General features: G+C 37.1%; 2 protein-coding genes across 2 annotated transcripts; both read right to left on the bottom strand.

Annotated features, from left to right (window-relative positions):
• Positions 1-6961: 6961 nt before the first annotated feature.
• Positions 6962-7777, bottom strand: LOC109563926 (olfactory receptor 5AC1-like). Its single transcript, XM_019967398.2, has one exon. It carries the CDS (start codon positions 7775-7777, stop codon positions 6962-6964), a length of 816 nt encoding a protein of 271 aa, XP_019822957.2.
• Positions 7778-15596: 7819 nt separating this feature from the next.
• Positions 15597-16529, bottom strand: LOC109562255 (olfactory receptor 5AC1-like). Its single transcript, XM_019965320.2, has one exon. The coding sequence runs from the start codon at positions 16518-16520 to the stop codon at positions 15597-15599; it is 924 nt and encodes a 307-aa protein (XP_019820879.2). The 5' UTR covers positions 16521-16529.
• Positions 16530-19253: the final 2724 nt, after the last annotated feature.

The following is a 19253-nucleotide window of genomic DNA, read 5'->3' as shown; positions in this document are numbered from 1 at the left end:
TTTTTTAAGGAAACTACATACTTTTTTTCATAGTTGCTGCACCAATTTTCATTCCCTTCAACAGTACAAGGGATTCCTTTTCTCTACATCCTCTCCAGCATTTCCTCTTTGTACACTTTTTGATGATAACCATTTGGACCAGTGTGAGGTAATATTGCATTGTAGTTTTGATTTGCATTTTCTAGTAATTAGTGATATTGTGCATCTTTTTATGTTCCTGTTGACCATCCTCTTTGGAGAAGTGTCTATTCACAAATTCTGTCCATTTTTTGATTGGGTTGTTTTTTCAATATTGAATGTTTGAGTTATTTGTATATTTTGAATATTAACCCCTTGTTAGTTATATCATTTGCAAGTATTTTCTTCCATTCTATAGATTGTCTTTTTATTTTGTTAATGGTTTCTTTGCTATTTAAAAGCTCTGAAGTTGAATTAGGTCCCATTTGCTTATTTTTTTGTTTTATTTCTTTTGCCTTGCAGAAATGATCTAAGAAAATATTGCTATGATTTATGTCAGAGAAGGTTTTGCCTATGTTCTCTTCTAGATTTTTTGTGGCTTTATGTCTTTTTTAAAAAAATTTTTTATGAAGTCCAATTTGGCTATTTTTTCTTTAATTTATTTATTTTGGCTATTGCATCTTTGTTTTCTGTGCTAGCTTTTCTCTGGTTGTGGGGAGCACTGGCTACTCTCTGGTCATGGTGTGCAGGCTCCTCATTGTGGTGACTTCTCTTATTTCAGACCATGGGCTCTAGGTTGTGTGGGCTTCATTAGTTTTGACACATGAGCTCAGTAGTTACAGTTCCTGGGCTCTAGAGCAGATGCTCAATAGTTGTGGAGCACTGGCTTCATTTCTTTGTGGCATGTGGGATCCTCCCAGACCAGAGATAGAACCTGTGTCTCCTGCACTGGCAGGGGGATTCTTTACCACTAGGGAAGCTGGTTTCATGTCTCGTTGTTAGGTCTTTAAACCATTTTGAGTTTATTTTTGTATATGGTGTGAGAGAGTGTTCTAATTTCATGATTCACATGTAGCTGTCCAACTTTCCCAACACTACTTCTTGAAGAGACTATCTTTTCTCTGTTGTATACTTTTGTCTCCTTTATCAAGGATTAATTGACTGTAGGTGTGTGATTCTGTACCATTTATCTATATGTCTATTTTTGTGCCAGTTCTATGCTGATTTGTAGATTTGTAGTATAGCGTGAAGACTGGAGAGTTATGTCTCTACCTTTGTCCTTTCTTCTCAGGGTTGCTTTGGCAGTTCTGGGTCTTCTGTGGTTCTATATAAACTTTAGGATTATTTGTTCTAGTTCTGTGAAAATGTCATGAGTATTTTGATAGGGATCACGTTAAATCTGTAGATTGCTTTCGGTGGTATGGTTGACAATATTCTTCCAACACAAGAGCATGGGATATCTTTCCATTTCTTTTAATATATTCCATTTCCTTTATCAATGTTTTATGGTTTTCAGCATATGTGTCTTTCACACCCTTGGTTAAGTTTATTCCTAAGGTGTTTTTCTGATGCTTTTTAATGGGTTTTTTTTTTCACTCTCTCTTTCTGAGATATATATATATATATGCACACTCTCTTTCTGATATTTCATTGTTAGTGTAAAGAAATGCAAGCATTTGTGTGTTTTAATCTTGTATCCTGCTTCTCTGCTGAATCCATTTATTAGTCCTAATAATTTTTGTGTGGAGAGGTTAGGGTTTTCTACATAGCTTATCATGTCACCTGCAAATGGTGACAATTTTGACTTTTCCCTTCCAATTTGGATACCTTTTATTTCTTTTTCTTGTCTGATTACTGTAGCTAGGACCTCTAATATTTTGTTGAATAGAAGCAGAAAAGGAAGGATCAGAGCCAGATATGATTTCTTTTCAGGCCCTAAACTGGAATTTAGGCACAAGTAGCTCTTTTTCTCGCCTGGAGAATCCCAGGGACGGGGGAGCCTGGTGGGCTGCCGTCTATGGGGTCGCACAGAGTCAGACACGACTGAGGCGACTTAGCAGCAGCAGCAGCAGCAGCTCTTTTCTAAAACTTTTGGGATGAGCAAAATAATGCCTCCACCACTATGTGATCCAGCAAAAATATTATGTTGCATAGCAAAAAGGGAGTTAGTGTTCCAGCAGACCTTAAAATAGAGAGATTATCTTTGTTTATCTAGGTGGGTCCAGTGCAATCACAAGGGTGCTTAAAGTGGAAGAGGGAAACAGAAGAATCAGGGTCAAAAGAAAATGTAGCCACAAAAGTCAGACACAGAGAGATGCAACAGTGCTGGCTTTGATGGTAGAGGAAGAGGACTCTGAGCCAAATAATGTGGACAGTCTCTAGAAGCTGGAAAAGGAAAGCAAACAATTATTCACCACAGAATACAGAAAGGAATTCAGCCCTACTGATACCTTGATTTTACTCCAGTGAAATCTATGTCATATTTCTGCACTACATGTGGCACTGTTTACAATAGCTAGGTCATGGAAGCAACCTAGATACCCATTGGCAGATGAATGGATAAAGAAGCTGTGGTACATATATACAATGGAATATTACTCAGCCATATAAAGGGACACATTTGAATCCATTCTAATGAGATGGATGAACACAGAGCCTATTATACAGAAGGAATTGAGTCAGAAAGAGAAAAATACTCTACAGAAATGCATATATATGGAATCTAGAAAGATGGTACGGATGAACCTGTTTGCAGGGCAGCAGTGGAGATGCAGACATGGAGAACAGACTTGTGAACACAGTGGGGGAATGAGAGGGGGGGACGAATTGAGAGAGTGGCATGGAAACATATATATTACCATATGTAAAATGGGTAGCCAGTGGGAATTTGCTGCATAACAAAGGAAGCTCAAACCAATGGTCTGTGACAACCTAGAGGAATGGGATGGGGTGGGAGGTGAAAGGGAGGTTGAAAGGGAGGGGACATATGTATACTTGTGGTTGATTCATGTTGATGTATGGCAGAAACCAACACAATATTGTAAACCAATTATCCTCCAATTTACAATAAATAAATTTTTAAAAAGATTTCTGCACTACAGAAATGTAATATGATAAATTAGTGTTGTTTTAAGCCACTAAGCGTTCTGTGGCTTAATTTTTTAAGCCACAATGCTAATGTTAAAACAGCAATAGATAACACACTACTCATACCCATCTAATTTTCCTCTTTACTTTCCAAATCCCCAGCCTCTCCAGATGGGGGATTAAAACCTGCATGTCTGAGTCCTCCCTACCATTGCATCTTCTGTTTTCCCTCATCACCTCCTAGGGCCAGAAGAGGTAGACTTTCCCCCCTATTATGAAATGTCTTCCTTTTAACAGAGTTCAGTTCAGTTCAGTTCAGTCGCTCAGTCGTGTCCGACTCTTTGCAACCCAATAAATTGCAGCATGCCAGGCCTCCCTGTCCATCACCAACCCCCGGAGTTCACTCAGACTCATGTCCATTGAGGCAGTGATGTCATCCAGCCATCTCATCCTCTGTCATCCCCTTCTCCTCCTGCCCCCAATCCCTCCCAGCATCAGAGTCTTTTCCAATGAGTCAACTCTTCACATGAGGTGGTCAAAGTACTGGAGTTTCAGCTTTAGCATCATTCCTTCCAAAGAACACCCAGGGCTGATCTCCTTTAGAATGGACTAGTTGGATCTCCTTGCAGTCCAAGGGACTCTGTAGAGTCTTCTCCAACACCACAGTTCAAAAGCATCAATTCTTAGCTGCTCAGCTTTCTTCACAGTCCAACTCTCGCATCCATACATGACCACTGGAAAAACCATAGCCTTGACTAGACGGACCTTAGTTGACAAAGTAATGTCTCTGCTTTTCAATATGCTATCTAGGTTGGTCATAACTTTCCTTCCAAGGAGTAAGTGTCTTTTAATTTCATGGCTGCAGTTACCATCTGCAGTGATTTTGGAGCCCCAAAAAAATAAAGTTGGACACTGTTTCCACTGTTTCCCCATCTATTTCCCATGAAGTGATCAAGGTTAAATCCTCTAGTTATATACAGAAAAAACAAGAAAGGTAAATTCATCAAACTTGGTATGTCAACATATACCAAAGAAGGAAATAAATGAATTTAGAAACTCTACCCTTAAGAATTGCTGAAAAGCAATTGTTAGCTTTTTCCACCATGAAAAGTAACATGTTAAAAATAAGAAATTAAAATTTTATTGTTTAGTTTACAAAAATATTATCCTATTGACTTCCCTGGTGTCTCAGATGGTAAAGCATCTGCCTACAATGTGGGAGACCCAGGTTCAATCCCTGGGTTGGGAAGATCCTCTGGAGAAGGAAATGGCAACCCACTCCAGTACTCTTCCTTGGAAAATCCCATGGACAGGGGAGCGTGGTAGGCTATAGTCCATGGGGTCACGAACAGTTGGACACGACTGAGTGACTTCACTTTCTTTATCCTATTGACTTTGTAACTTCCTATGACTGGTTTTCACCAGAGGGACTGTAAGATGGCAGTCTTGACATAGGATGATAGCAGATCCTGACATGTATCACCATGTGCTGACAAAAGGGTTAAAAAGTAGTCATCTGCCTCTATATTGTACCCCAAATTAGTATCAGTATTTCAGAAGTGATAAAGGTATAAGGTAACAGAGAAAGTGTATATATTAACATATAGCCACAGCATGTATATGGTGGTACTAGTGGTAAAGAACCACCCTGCCAATGAAGCAGACATGAGAGACGTGGGTTCAATCCTTAGGTCAGGAAGCTCCCCAGGAAAAGAGCATGGCAACCCATTCCATTATTCTTGCCTGAGGAATCCCATGGACGGAGGAGACTGCAGGCTACAGCCCTTAGGGTCGAAAAGAGTTGGACACAACTGAAGTGATTGAGCATGGCATAGGTAAGACCACATACAAAAATGTATAAAACATTTAAAAAAGAGGGAGAAAACTTTGCCATTGTCCTTGACTGCAGAGAGATGGAGATAGGAATTCCTAAGAAAATTAGCAAACAGAGAACAATTTGCTTAAAATGAGCCCACACAGCAGAAGGCAGAACTTAGATGCAGTGAGAGGAATAAGGGAAAATGAGGGTCTGTGGACATCCTAAAGTCAGCCTTACCCACCTTGGGCTTTTGTGTTGTATGATTCAACAGTTTATTTCTTTAAATAAAAACAGAGACTAGGGGTGAGGAAAATGTGTCATGTATATAGAAACATCTCTTCCTTTATTGTTCACTAGGATATTGACACAGAGAAGGCAATGGCACCCCACTCCAGTACTCTTGCCTGGAAAATCCCATGGACGGAGGAGCCTGGTGGGCTGCAGTCCACGGGGTCGCTGAGGGTCGGACATGACTGAGCGACTTCACTTTCACTTTTCACTTTCATGCATTGGAGAAGGAAATGGCAACCCACTCCAGTGTTCTTGCCTGGAGAATCCAAGGGACGGGGGAGCCTGGTGGGCTGCCGTCTCTGGAGTCGCACAGAGTCGGACACGACTGAAGCGACTTAGCAGTAGGATACTGACAAGGTCATATACAGTAAGGCCAGGAACCCCAAATGGCAAAAGGACAAGGCAGAAAACATACAAAGCTTTTGTAAGGAAAAAAAAGTTATGTAATTGTGAGTTGAACAACAACCGTGCTATTTCAGGTTGTTGTCAATTCTAGGGTGGGGAACTGTATGCAATTGGTGTACATACACCTGGAACAAGGTACTCAGTAAGATTACTTAATAAATTAAAAAAAATTTTTTTTGAAGACTAAACATTTTATAATCTTGCAGGAAAATTCATTGTTTTAACTACATGCTAATTTAATATCTTTGATTAAATGCAAGGGAAATCTCAGGTAATTTTCAAATTACTTTTTAAATCTAGAAATATTCAAGTTCCTCAAGAGGAATATATGTTGCCATATTTAGTCTAACAGTATTTGATGTGCATATGAGGTTTTGAAAAATTACTTGTTCAAGAATTAATTTGGAGAGCATGAGTACATTTTCAAAAGAGCATTTACACAGACCATCTTCCTCTAAAAGAATATAAGTTCAAGAGTTTTAAATATGTGTATCTGAAAACACGAGCTTTTTCATGTTACAAAGACCTAATAATTTGGGGGATTCAGTGTCAGTTTCATCCTTGAAGATGAATTTAAAATAACAAGAAAAAGTCAGTGATGACTGTTCTTATTCATTAATTATTTTGATGATTACATTAACTTATAACTTGAGAAATTTGTATGCAGGTCAGGAAGCAACAGTTAGAACTGGACATGGAACAACAGACTGGTTCCAAATAGGAAAAGGAGTACGTCAAGGCTGTATATTGTCACCCTGCTTCTTTAACTTATATGCAGAGTATATCATGAGAAACGCTGGGCTGGAAGAAGCACAAGCTGGAATCAAGATTGCCGGGAGAAATATCAATAACCTCAGATATGCAGATGACACCATCCTTATGGCAGAAAGTGAAGAGGAACTCAAAAGCCTCTTGATGAAAGTGAAAGAGGAGAGTGAAAATGTTGGCTTAAAGCTCAACATTCAGAAAACGAAGATCATGGTATCTGGTCCCATCACTTCATGGCAAACAGATGGGGAAACAGTGGAAACAGTGTCATACTTTATTTTTCTGGGCTCCAAAATCACTGCAGATGGTGACTGCGATTCATGGGGTCGCAAAGAGTTGGACACGACTGAGCGACTGAACTGAACTGAACTGAAGACAAGTATAGCTAGTATAAATATTATTAATGCATTTAACAACTATTCATTCAGTCCCTACTATGTGAAAATCCATGGCCACGCATTATGCTTTATTTAAAAAGAAGAAAAAGTAAAGGATAATAAAAGATTTCCTAATAAATAATTATTTCTTTATCATTTTTCTACATGCAAGTAAAACTTCTTTGTTTCTTAGGCTATAAATAAAGGGGTTTAGCAGGGGAATTATAATCGTGTAGAACAGTGAATACATTTTATCCTAATACTGATCAGGGCCAGACCCAGGACGCACATACATGAAGAAGAGAGTCCCATAGAACAAGAAAACAGAAAGAAGATGGGCACTGCATGTGGAGAAGGCTTTGCTTGTTCCTTTTTCTGACTTCTTTTTCAGGGTGGCAAAGAGGACAAAGGTGTAAGAAACTATGATGGTAATAAAAGTAAAAGCCTGTATAAAAGAAGCAGAAATAAAAAGCACCAAAGCATTAATAGATGGATCAGTGCAAGAAATTGTAAAAAGTGGCAAGATTTCACAGAAGTAATGATGTATTATGTTGGACCTGCAGAAAGTTAATCTAAATAATAATCCTATATGAATTATAGGATGCAGAAAACCAATTGCATATGATGCACTTATCAACCAAGTGCAGAGTCCGTTGGACAACACCACTGGGTAAAGCAAGGGGTTGAGTATGGCTGCATAGTGGTCATAGGCCATCACTACCAGGAGGAAATTTTCTGTGGTGGCACTGAAAGCAAAAATATAGAACTGGGTGATGCATTCAATGAAGGATACGTGATCCTTAGATAAAAAATTCATAAGCATCTTGGGAGTCACAGAAGATGACGAGCAACCATCTGCAAAGGCCAAGCTGCCCAGGAATGAGTACATGGGGGTGTGAAGATGGTCCTTCCAGATGAGAAAAATCAGTCCAAGGTTGCCCACCATGGTGGTGAGGTAGATGACCAGGAACACCAGGAACAGGGGGACCTGCAGCCCTTCCTGCAGCCCTCTCCCGTCTGTGAGTCTTGTGAGAACAATTTCCATCACCAGAGTCTTGTTTGCCTCCATCATATCCACTCAGGCTGATCACTGCAATGGAGAATTGAAATCAGAAAATTTATCAATATTCATGAAAACATGTATTGGATGGTAATGTCTTCCTCTGTTTCTGATGCTCTGACTGAAGTAGTGTCTCTTTTTTTTAAAACACACTTCAGAGTACTGTGAATTGGACATAACTGAACAACTACATGGTGCGATAAATATTATAAATAATTTTCAGAAGCAAAGTCTTTTTTAAAGGTATATATATACACACATATACATACATATATGTATATGTATACATACATATATACACATATATGTGTGTGTGTGTGTATATATATATATATATGTACTTAAAGGTTTATGGAGGAGGCTATAAACACCAGTTAACTTAGTTCATAACTTGTCATTCATAAATATCTTAAAACTGAATGTATTATATTAACACTGAAACTTTGTACAGAATTAAAAGTACATAATGCATTTTAAACTAAAATCTCTAAAAATTCAGACTGGTTCAAAAATTTTTTCATTGTTTCAAACAAAACTCTTCCATGTATTTTCTACTGAACCAAAAAGTAGGCTATACCTTTATATAGCCTATCTATCACATATATATGTTTTTTACGTCCTAAGACATGAATAAGACAGTAAGTTAAAATCCCACTTCTGCTGATTTCTATCCATTATCATTTTGTTGTTTCTATCCATTATCATTTTGTTGTTCATATTCATGAAATTACCCCATATTCCTGACTCTTTTGATGATATATTCATCAAAACCACTCAAATTTCAAATATATTCTTGTTAATTTTATCCAATAAAGTCCCATACATGATCATAATCATTCAGTCCATCATCAAACATTTTTATTGCTCCTAACCTAGAACATCATCATTCTTGGCTCAGTCAAATATAGAACCTCTAACTCAGGTATCACACTAAGATGCTGAAATAACCCATCTTTTAAGAAGAAAAAGAAACCTGACACTAGACGCTCATCTGCAGATTTGAAAAGGATCTAAGAGACGTTGTTAAACATGCCAAGTAAACAATTATCATGAAGTTAACTGAGAATGTTTCTAGTATATCAGAGGCTTGTAATACTAAAACAATTGTAGCATTTTTTTTCCTGCTGTGTTTGAGATAAGAACTGGAAATTTCAAAATCAGAGTGGATGAAAGCATTACAGAAGACACTATAGTCAAAAAGATTAGCCTGTGTTTTGGAGCTGTTTCAATTTAAGTAGTAAAAATTATAAATGTTGTTTAAATCCAAATCAAATAAGGAAAAAGATCAACAACATTAATAGGAAACCAGTAACATGAAGTTATACGTGAGTTTTATAATCCTGGGAAGCAAGTGAGAAGGCTGGTTCCTGTGGAAACCCAGGGGGTAAACCTAAGTCTGTATCATCACAATTCATTTCATCAATAACAAATTATGAAGAATTCTGAACATAAAATGTGTTTTGTATACCCAAATCCCTGCTGCAGGGTCTACCCATTTAAAAACAGCTGATCTAAGTACATAACCCTGCAAGGGAGTACTCAAAGTTATTGGATTCATAACTCCCTGCTCTTCAATGACTCAGCCAAGTGGGAGTCATTCCAATGCAGATTTTTATTTCTTTAACCTAGTCACCAATTCTGTATAAGGTTGTTGAAGATTTCACTGCCAAGTCTCTGCTGGCCTAAAATGTTTTCTTAAAGCACCTACTTTATAATTCAAAGAGAGGACACCACGTGGGAAATTTAAGAAATACAGATTTTGTGAAAACTTCAGTTTTGACACGATTAATCTTTGAACCGTAAGTATAGATAAGAATTGGGATATTTTCTACAGAAAGGGACCTAGAAGTTGTTTTTCCCTTTGAAAAGAGAGGCTATGTTGAGAAAAAGTCCTTCTACATCTTCATAGAGAATAGGAAAAGAGATGGTTGGGGATTAATATTAGACAAAAGTACAGAGAGTTGGTTAAATTGGCAGTGATTATTAAGTAAGCACACTGCTGTCAAATCACTGAAAGGAGCATATTATTCTGTTTTACACTCTGCCTCGAATATAAGATGTGGCTCCGGGCAGATGTGGTCAACTCCATCTTTCTGCCTATTTCCAGAGAAGTACAAAGTAAACAAGAACCAGGATGAAGCCCAAGACGTAGACTGTCCTAACAGCTCCATAACCATATCATTCTTCACTGTTGGAAAATCTTCAGATTCTGTGAAACTACAGTAAAGGCCAAAATGAATTCCACTTTTACAGATAAAAATATTAAATAGATTCGTTCTATGGCCCATTATTCTGGAAAAGAAAATTTTCACAAAAACGTAACCAATTTTCTGAAGCTAATTTTCTGCTTCTGAATTATTAAATGAGTATGCACTTTATGACCTCATTTTAAGATTCTCATCTATAGTGCACTGAATTTTCTAAGGAAAATAGGCCCACAGCTTATCAAACTAAGAGTCCTCTTTGCTATTTAGTAAGTAGCATAGCATAGTGGTTAAGAACTCTATATGTAATAGCATGAATTCAAGTCTTCATTCTCCAAGTATATAGCTTTGTATCCATAGGGTTTAGAGAATATAATGTATATTTATTCAGTTTAGGGTTACTTTCTGTTCTATTTGGTAGAAAAACAATCTGAAAAGAATTTTAAATATTTTGACAGCTAATGAGAGACTCTAGGTACTAAAAGTAAATTTGTTCTACACTTTTTATGGAAAGAATAATGACAATAATAGCATTGTGTTTTCACCTAATTCCTATAAGAAGATACAAAGAAATATAGACTTTCATGAACAGCTCAGTGTATAAGAACAAGATGTCAAAACAAATATTCATCCACAATTAATTTCCTTCAAAAATGCACTTTGAAGAAAAAGGTATTTATATCTTCCATCTTAAAATCTGTTAGTGAAGACAATATTGAAGTTCCCCCAAAGCCATCAAAAAATTCCCTATAGAATACAACCAGCCTACCAGGCATTATACACTAATCAACAAATCATTACAAACATATTGTTCTTAAACTATTACTTTTATAGCCCATTTCTTTCTTTTAAAAACAAAAGAATCACTGTTTAATTGTAGAAAAAAATGGAAAATGTAGAAAGTACAGAGGAAAAAAATTCTTCTAATTTCACTAATCACTGATCATTGCAGCTATCTTTTGGGTTTTTATGTACAATTATACGCAGAAGCTATATATACATTTATATAAACATAATTTATATAAACATTTCTATATGTAAATAATATTATGAGTGTGCTACATATAACTTTTCAAAAATAACTTCAGTTGAATGATATATGACTCCTATTTTCTTATTAGTTTGAAAACTTTTGGGCTGTTTCCTTGGCTACATCATCATCAAAAGCTGTAATTATGAATACACATAATAGTCACATAATCATATTCATGTTAAGCTTGGCAAGATATATGCCAGACCTATATGTACTTGGCAGACATGTACAACTTCTGAGATCAATAAAAATTTGTTTACTGTAGCTATGTAGTATATTTTAAAGTCAGAAAGGTTGATTCCTCCAGCTCTGTTTTTCTTTCTCAATATTGCTTTGGTTATTTGGGATCTTTTGTGTTTCCATACAAATTTTAAGATTTTTGCTCTAGTTCTGTGAAAAATGCCATTGGTATTTTGATAGTATTGCACTGAATCTGTAGATTGCTTTGGGTAGTATAGTCATTTTCACAGTATTGATTCTTCCAACCCAAGACCATGGTGTATCTCTACATTTGGGTCATCTTTGATTTCTTTCACCAGTGTCCTATAGTTTTCTGCATACAGCCCTTTTGTCTCCTTAGGTAGGTTTATTCCTAGTACTCTATTCTTTTTGTTGCAGTGGTGAGTGGGATTCTTTCCTTAATTTCTCTTTCCAATCTTTCATTGTTAGTATATAGGAAAGCAAGTGATTTCTCTGTATTGATCATGTATCCGGCAACTTCACTAAATCTGTTGATTAGCTCTAGTAGTTTTCTGATTGCATCTTTAGGATTTCCTATGTATGGAGACATCACAAGTACATATTATTATACTCATTGTACACATGAAGAAATTAAGGCACTGTCTACTGAGTTAGCCTCAAACATTCTTTATTCACTCTATGCATTAGCAAATATAATGGAGGTTCTTGTGATCACTTTTAGCCTCATTTGAGATTCGGGAAAAAAAAAATAGTTCTTCTGAGTTGACAACCTGTGCTTTTCCACTGCTCCACGCTGCCTGATTTGTAAATGGAGGAAATACCACCTGATTATCAATTAAGATGATTCAGATGAACACACTTTGAAAGTCTTGAAGTAATAATTAAATATGATGTCATGTGTTAGCCCATTTGGGCTGCCATAAAAGCATATTCACTAGACTGGATGGTTTAGGAACAACAGAAATTTTTTTCTCACATTTCTGGAGGCTGGGAAGTCCAAATCAAGGTGCCAAAATGACCTAATTCTGGTGAAGACCCTTTCCCTGGTTCATCACCTACATGTTCTCACTGTGTCCTCACATGAAGAATAAAAGTAGGGATCTCTCTGAAACCCCTTATATAAGACTCTCATCCCATTTATGAGACTCCACCACATGACACTCCACTCATCCTATTCATGTGGTTCCACTGCATGGATTAAGCAACTCCCCAAAGCCCTACCATCATCTTTGGTGAGTGAATAGTGAAAGTCACTCAGTTGTGTCTGATTCTTTGTGACCCCATGGCAATAGCCCGCCAGGCTCTTCTGTCCATGGAATTCTCCAGGTAACAATAAAGGAGTGGGTAGTCATTCTCTTCTCCAAAGGATCTTCCTACCCAGGGATCAAACCTGGGTCCCCTGCATTGCAGGCAGATTCTTTGCCTTCTGAGCCACCAGGGAAGCTATCATCTTTGGGGCTTGAATTTTCAGTATATGTGTGCCGAGGTGATATACACATTCAGGCCATAGTAGGTAGGCTTTCCTATTAGGAAGAAATCAGAATTCAGACTCCAACTTGCTGGCCATGGATGCTTGAGCAATATTAGTCCTTTGACCTTCAAAATGTGGTCCAATGCCTACAGATGCATCAGAATCACCTGAGAATCTTCTGAATATTGAAAAACCTATACTAACACATATATATGGAATTTAGAAAGATGGTAACAATAACCCTGTGTACGAGACAGCAAAAGAGACACTGATGTATAGAACCGTCTTATGGACTCTGTGGGAGAGGGAGAGGGTGGGAAGATTTGCGAGAATGGCATTGAAACATGTAAAATATCATGTATGAAACGAGTTGCCAGTCTAGGTTCAATGCATGATACTGGATGCTTGGGGCTAGTGCACTGGGACGACCCAGAGGGATGGTATGGGGAGGGAGGAGGGAGGAGGGTTCAGGATGGGGAACACATGTATACCTGTGGCGGATTCATTTTGATATTTGGCAAAACTAATAAAATTTTGTAAAGTTTAAAAATAAAAAATAAATAAATAAAAAATAAAAATAAAAAAAAAAATGAAAAAAAAAAAAGAAAAACCTAAGGCCCAGCCCACCAATGATTTGCTGACTCCAACAGCTGTGGGCTCATGCTCATCTAAGTTTGATAATGACAAACTCAAGTGAAAAATCTCTATATTATTGTCTCCTCTTCTGCTTAAGTGACCAAATTAAATATTATATACAGGTTATATGCTCCAACTATATAAATTAAATACCTAGTAGACATTTTATAATAGTTCAGCTGATATTCAGCAGATTGATTTTAATACCATATAATATGGACAGAAAACGGAGAGCTGTCCAACTAAAATTAAGTACAGAAAATGGAGAGCTGTCCAACTAAAATTAAGTACCTGCTTAAATATGAGACTCTAATAAGGCAAGAAAAGAATTTCTTAGGGAATAATTACAGTTAGCTTTTTGTGAATTGCTAATCATCTATCTTCATGGAAAACTTGTTAAGTTTCACAGTTGTTTCCAGTCATTATCAACATTGGCTGTACGTTAGAATCACTTGGAGAGGTTTATAAAACTACCAGTGCCTGAGAACGCCTCCTACAGATTCTAATTTGCTTGGTTTGGGTTGATAACCAAGAGTGAGAACCATAATCTGTACTCTCTGGGTGAGGAAGAAGAAAATATTCAAGACCTAGTTGATGGCATTTATTCATTTACTGCTTCTGTCACTTGTTATCAACAGGGTCTGACACATCAAAAGTTATTCCTTTTTATGATATGCTGTAAACTGGATTGAGCATTACCTGAAATGCCCCAGTTCTCACGGTATATAGGTATTATGTGGATTTCAAACCAACCAATAGATATGTCAATGACTATCTATTGACATATAGCAATTGCATAATGGCCAAGCCTAAACCATCTATGTGGCACATAATAAAAAGAAAGCTTTGCCACTGGCTTTGACTATGAAGAGATGGAGACAGGAACTCCTACAGAGCTTCTGCATCCACAGAGAGCAACCTGCTTAGAATGAGTCTTCACAACAGGGTCAGAACTCAGATGCACCACAGGATCAAGGGTCTGATTAAACAAATCCTAAACACACTGTGCTGAAGGCAGTCTGCCCACCTGGGGCTTTGGGGTATCTGACCCACAAATTATTGTTTATTTGCTCAAATCAATTAATAGACTAGGGGTCAGGAGAATGTGTCCTGTTCATGGGGATATCATTTCCGTTACTTTTCACTAGGGTATTCACAAGGCCAAATGTTATAAAGTTAGGAGGCAAGGGGAAAAAGGGCCAGATGGAAACTATGCATAGTTTTTGTAAGGAAAAAATCCATTTAAATTATGTAACTATGATTTGATCAAGTATACATCCCAATTCGTGTAGCTGCCAATTCCTGATACAAACACACACACACACACACACACACACACTCAATCAGTATATAATTCAATCAGTAGTCAATCAGGAAAAGAAACTCAGTAAGATTATTTAATAAATTAAGAAGTTTTTGAAAACTCAGAACTTTTAATCATATTACAAGAAAATTAATTATTTTAAGTATTTTTTAATTTTCATACCCTTTTAGGAATGTGATACAAACTAACTTAATTTGTAAAATTACTATTAAAACCATTAGAAATTTTTATTTAACTGCCTCAAGATTCATTATTTTTTAGTAGTTTAATCACTAAGCCATGTCAGTCTCTTGCAATCCCATGGATTGTAGCCCGCCAGGCTCCTCCATCCATGGGATTTCCCAGACAAGAATACTGGACTGGGTTGCCATTTCCTTCTCCAAATATTAACAAAAGAGAGGGTTTTGAAAAATTATATGCTCAAGAATTATTTTGGAGGACACGCATACTTTTTAATAGAAATTTCACATGGACTTGAATCTTTATTTAATAGAATATAAGTTCATAAAAATTTTAAACATTATATCTGGAAATAGAAAAGCTTATACATATTTCAAGCTTAGCGATTTTGGAACTGCAGTTTCATTCACAACAAGTAAGTAATATCTTACCCTATTCATCAGTTATTTTTAGAACCTAGGTTCACTTATAACTAAGGCAAGCATATCTAGTCTAAATATTATTATTAATCGAATTAAAAACTTATTAGCTGTGGGGTGTGTGTGTGTGTGTGTGTGTGTGTGGTAGTCACTCAGTCGTGTCCAACTCTTTTGCGACCCCATGGACTGCAGCCCTCCAGGCTCCTCTGTCCATGGAATTCTCTAGGCAAGAACACTGGAGTGGGTTGCCATTTCCCTCTCCATCTTAGCTGGTCCCTATGTGCAAAACCCAGGTCCAGTTATTATACTTTATGTAAATGGAGAGTAAAAAGGAAAGACTATGAATGTTTTCCTGATAAATATTTATATCTTTATTATTTTTCTAAGTGCACCTAAAACTTCCTTGTTTCTTAGGCTATAAATAAAGGGGTTTAGCAGGGGAATTATAATTGTGTAGAACAGTGAATACATTTTATCCTGATATTGATCCTGGCCAGACCCAGGACGCACATACATGAAGAAGAGAGTGCAATAGAACAAGGAAACAGAGAGAAGGTGGGCACTGCAGGTGGAGAAGGCTTTGCTCCTGCCCTTTTCAGACTTCTTTTTCAGGATGGCAAAGAGGACACAAATACAGGAGACTATAATACCTGTAAAAGTAAAAGCCTGTATAAAAGCAGCAAAAATAAAAACCACTAATGCATTAATTGATGGATCAGTGCAAGAAATTGCAAAAAGTGGCAAGATTTCACAGTAGAAGTGATGTATTATATTAGACCTGCAGAAAGTTAATCTAGATAATAATCCTACATGTATTATAGGATGCAGAAAACCAATTGCATATGATGCACTTATCAAGCAAGTGCAGAGTCTGTTGGACATCACCACTGGGTAAAGTAAGGGGCTGCATATGGCTGCATAGCGGTCATAGGCCATCACCACCAGGAGGAAACATTCTGTGGTGGCACTGGAACCAAAAAAATAGTATTGGGCCATACACTCAAAGAGAGACATCATTTGACTCTTGTCTAAGGTGTTGACAAGCATCTTGGGAGTCACAGAAGATGACGAGCAAGCATCTACAAAGGCCAAGCTGCCCAGGAATGAGTACATGGGGGTGTGAAGATGGGGGTCCTTCCAGATGAGAAAAATCAGTCCGAGGTTGCCTGCCATGGTGGTGAGGTAGATGACCAGGAACACCAGGAAAAGGGGGACCTGAAGCCTTGGGAGATCTGTGAGTCCTGTGAGAACAAATTCTATCACCAGAGTCATATTTTCTTCTGCCATATCCAACCAGCTAATCTCTAAAATGAGAGAGTAAGAGAGGGAACATTCACAAAAGAGTCATAAAAACATTGAATTTTTATGTTACAGGCTTATAAGACAGGCTTCTCATTTAGTTAGTAGTTCGTAATTTGTACCTTCACTTATCTACTTTTATATACACTCAAAATTATCTGTAATGAAATATTTTAAAATTATATTCACCTAAATCGATAGGTAATTTTCATGCAAATCCTTTTCAGTCTAACATGGGTAACAACAGTTTTTAGATTTGCATGAACTCATCTTAAAATTGATATGGAGGAAATAACTTCTCGTTCTGCCCAAGAAATATATAAACATTGAGTAGTCAGGAATACCTTAACTGATGTTGAACAATAATGTAGAGACGTGGTAATCAAAACATTAATGTAGTGGCATAAGAAGAAGCCAGAGGATCAGTGCAACAGAATACAGAACTCAGAAGTAGGTTCCAATATATATGGGAATGTGGCATGAAAAATATGATATTTCAGTTCAATAGGAAAAGGACAATTGATTTAATGGGTTATGCTGACAGTTTGCTATCTGTCTGGAAATATTACTAAGTACTGTTAAGGCTCCTGCCCCACACCATGCTGCTGCTGCTGCTAAGTCGCTTCAGTCATGTCCGACTCTGTGTGACCCCATAGACGGCAGCCCACCAGGCTCCCCTGTCCCTGAGATTCTCCAGGCAAGAACAGTGGAGTGGGTTGCCATTTCCTTCTCCAGTGCATGAAAGTGAAAAGTGAAAGTGAAGTCGCTCAGTCGTGCCCAACTCTTTGCGACACCATGGACTACAGCCTACCAGACTCCTCCATCCATGGGAGCTTCCAGGCAAGAGTACTGGAGTGGGGTGCCATTGCCTTCTCCTCCCCACACCATAGATATTGCCTAAGTAACTGAGAAAGCAATAATGTAACATAATGAATAGAAAAATTATTATTCAAGAGAAGAAACCCAGTAAAATAGATAGCTTGAATGCATAGAAAATAATATCCAACAGAGTCAAAGAGTATGTAATTAGTTTGGAAAGATATCTTGCATGTATATTAAAGACATAGATTTATGTCTATCATATAAAATAACTATAGTTTTTTTTAAAGGCAAGGAATTTAATAGAAGAATGTAAAGGATGAAAATAAGCAAGTTTACAGATGAAGAAATCAAAATAACCAATAAATAAAATGAAAAGATACCTAAATTTCTATGTCACAAATACACATGTGTACATGAACAGACACACAAAAACAGGTGAATACCTTCTTTCTCATGTATCAGAATAGCAGAAATGAATAAAAATACTCCTTGTTGACTGAAGTGAAAAAAGTGGTACTTTCATATATTACTCATGGAACTATGAATTGCAACAGCCTTTTTGAAAAGCAATTTTATACAATTCCATTTAGCTTAAAATACATATATCCTTTCATCTATCATTATATATATATATATATATATATATATATATATATATATATATATATATATATACACATACATACATACACACCCTGGAGATCAAAGCACTACTATACAAAGATAAATATACAAAGAATAGTCAATGCATTATTGTTCAGAGTAGCAAAGACCATGCTGTTCATGGGGTTCTCAAAATTGGGAGAGGAGTATGTCAAGGCTGTATACTGTCATTCTGCTTATTTAACTTATATGCAGAGTACATCATGCAAAACACTGGACTGGATGACTCACACCTGGAATCAAGATTACCAAAGAAATATCAACAACCTCAATATGAAGATGATACCACCCTGATGGCAGAAAATGAAGAGGAACTAAAGAGCCTCTTGATGAGGGTGAAAAGGGAGAGTGAAAAAGCTGGCTTAAAACTCAGCATTCAGAAAAGTAAGATCATGGCATCTGGTCCATCACTTCATGGCAAATAAATGGGGGAAGAAAGGAAACAGTGACATTTTATTTTCTTAGGCTCAAAAATCACTGTAGACAGTGACTGCAGCCATGAAATTAAAAGACTCTTGCTCCTTAGAAGAAATCTGTGAAAAACCTAGGCAGTTTATCAAAAAGCAAAGACATCACTTTGACAACAAAGGTCCATTTAGTCAAAGCTATGGTTTTTCCAATAGTCATGTATGGATGTGAGAGTTCGACCATAAAGTAGACTGAACACCAAAGAATTGATGCTTTCAAATTGTGATGCTGGAAAAGATTCCTGAGAGTCCCTAGGACAGCAAGAAGATCAAACCAGTCAATCGTAAAGGAAATCAACCCTAATATTCATTGGAAGGACAGATATTGAAGCTGAAGCTCCAATACTTTGACCTCCTGATGTGAAGAGCTATCTCATTGGAAAAGACCCTGATTCTGGGAAAGAGGGAGGGCAAGAGGAAAAGGGGGGCAACAGAGGATGAGATGGTTGGATGACATCACCAACTCAATGGAAATGACTTTGAGTAAACTCAGGGAGATAGTGAAGGATAAGAAAGCCTGTCATGCTGCAGTCCATGGGATCACAGAGTCAGACACGACTTAGTAACTGAACAACAAGCACAGACCAGATGTGTCAATAGTGAAATGGTTAAATAAACCAGAGTACATTCATATTACAGAATATAATTCAGTCATGAAAAAAGAGCTATTCTACCTAATTTAAATTTGGAATTTCCACAATGTATAGTTATTTCAGAAGAGGAAGATCCAAAGAAGTGTAAAATCTATGGTCTCATCATTGTAAAACAA

The sequence above is a fragment of the Bos indicus genome, chromosome 1 (assembly GCF_029378745.1).
Source record: "Bos indicus isolate NIAB-ARS_2022 breed Sahiwal x Tharparkar chromosome 1, NIAB-ARS_B.indTharparkar_mat_pri_1.0, whole genome shotgun sequence".
Taxonomy (NCBI): Eukaryota; Metazoa; Chordata; class Mammalia; order Artiodactyla; family Bovidae; genus Bos; species Bos indicus.
Note: the sequence above shows the minus strand (reverse complement) of the source record. Positions and strands in the feature narration are given on the sequence as shown.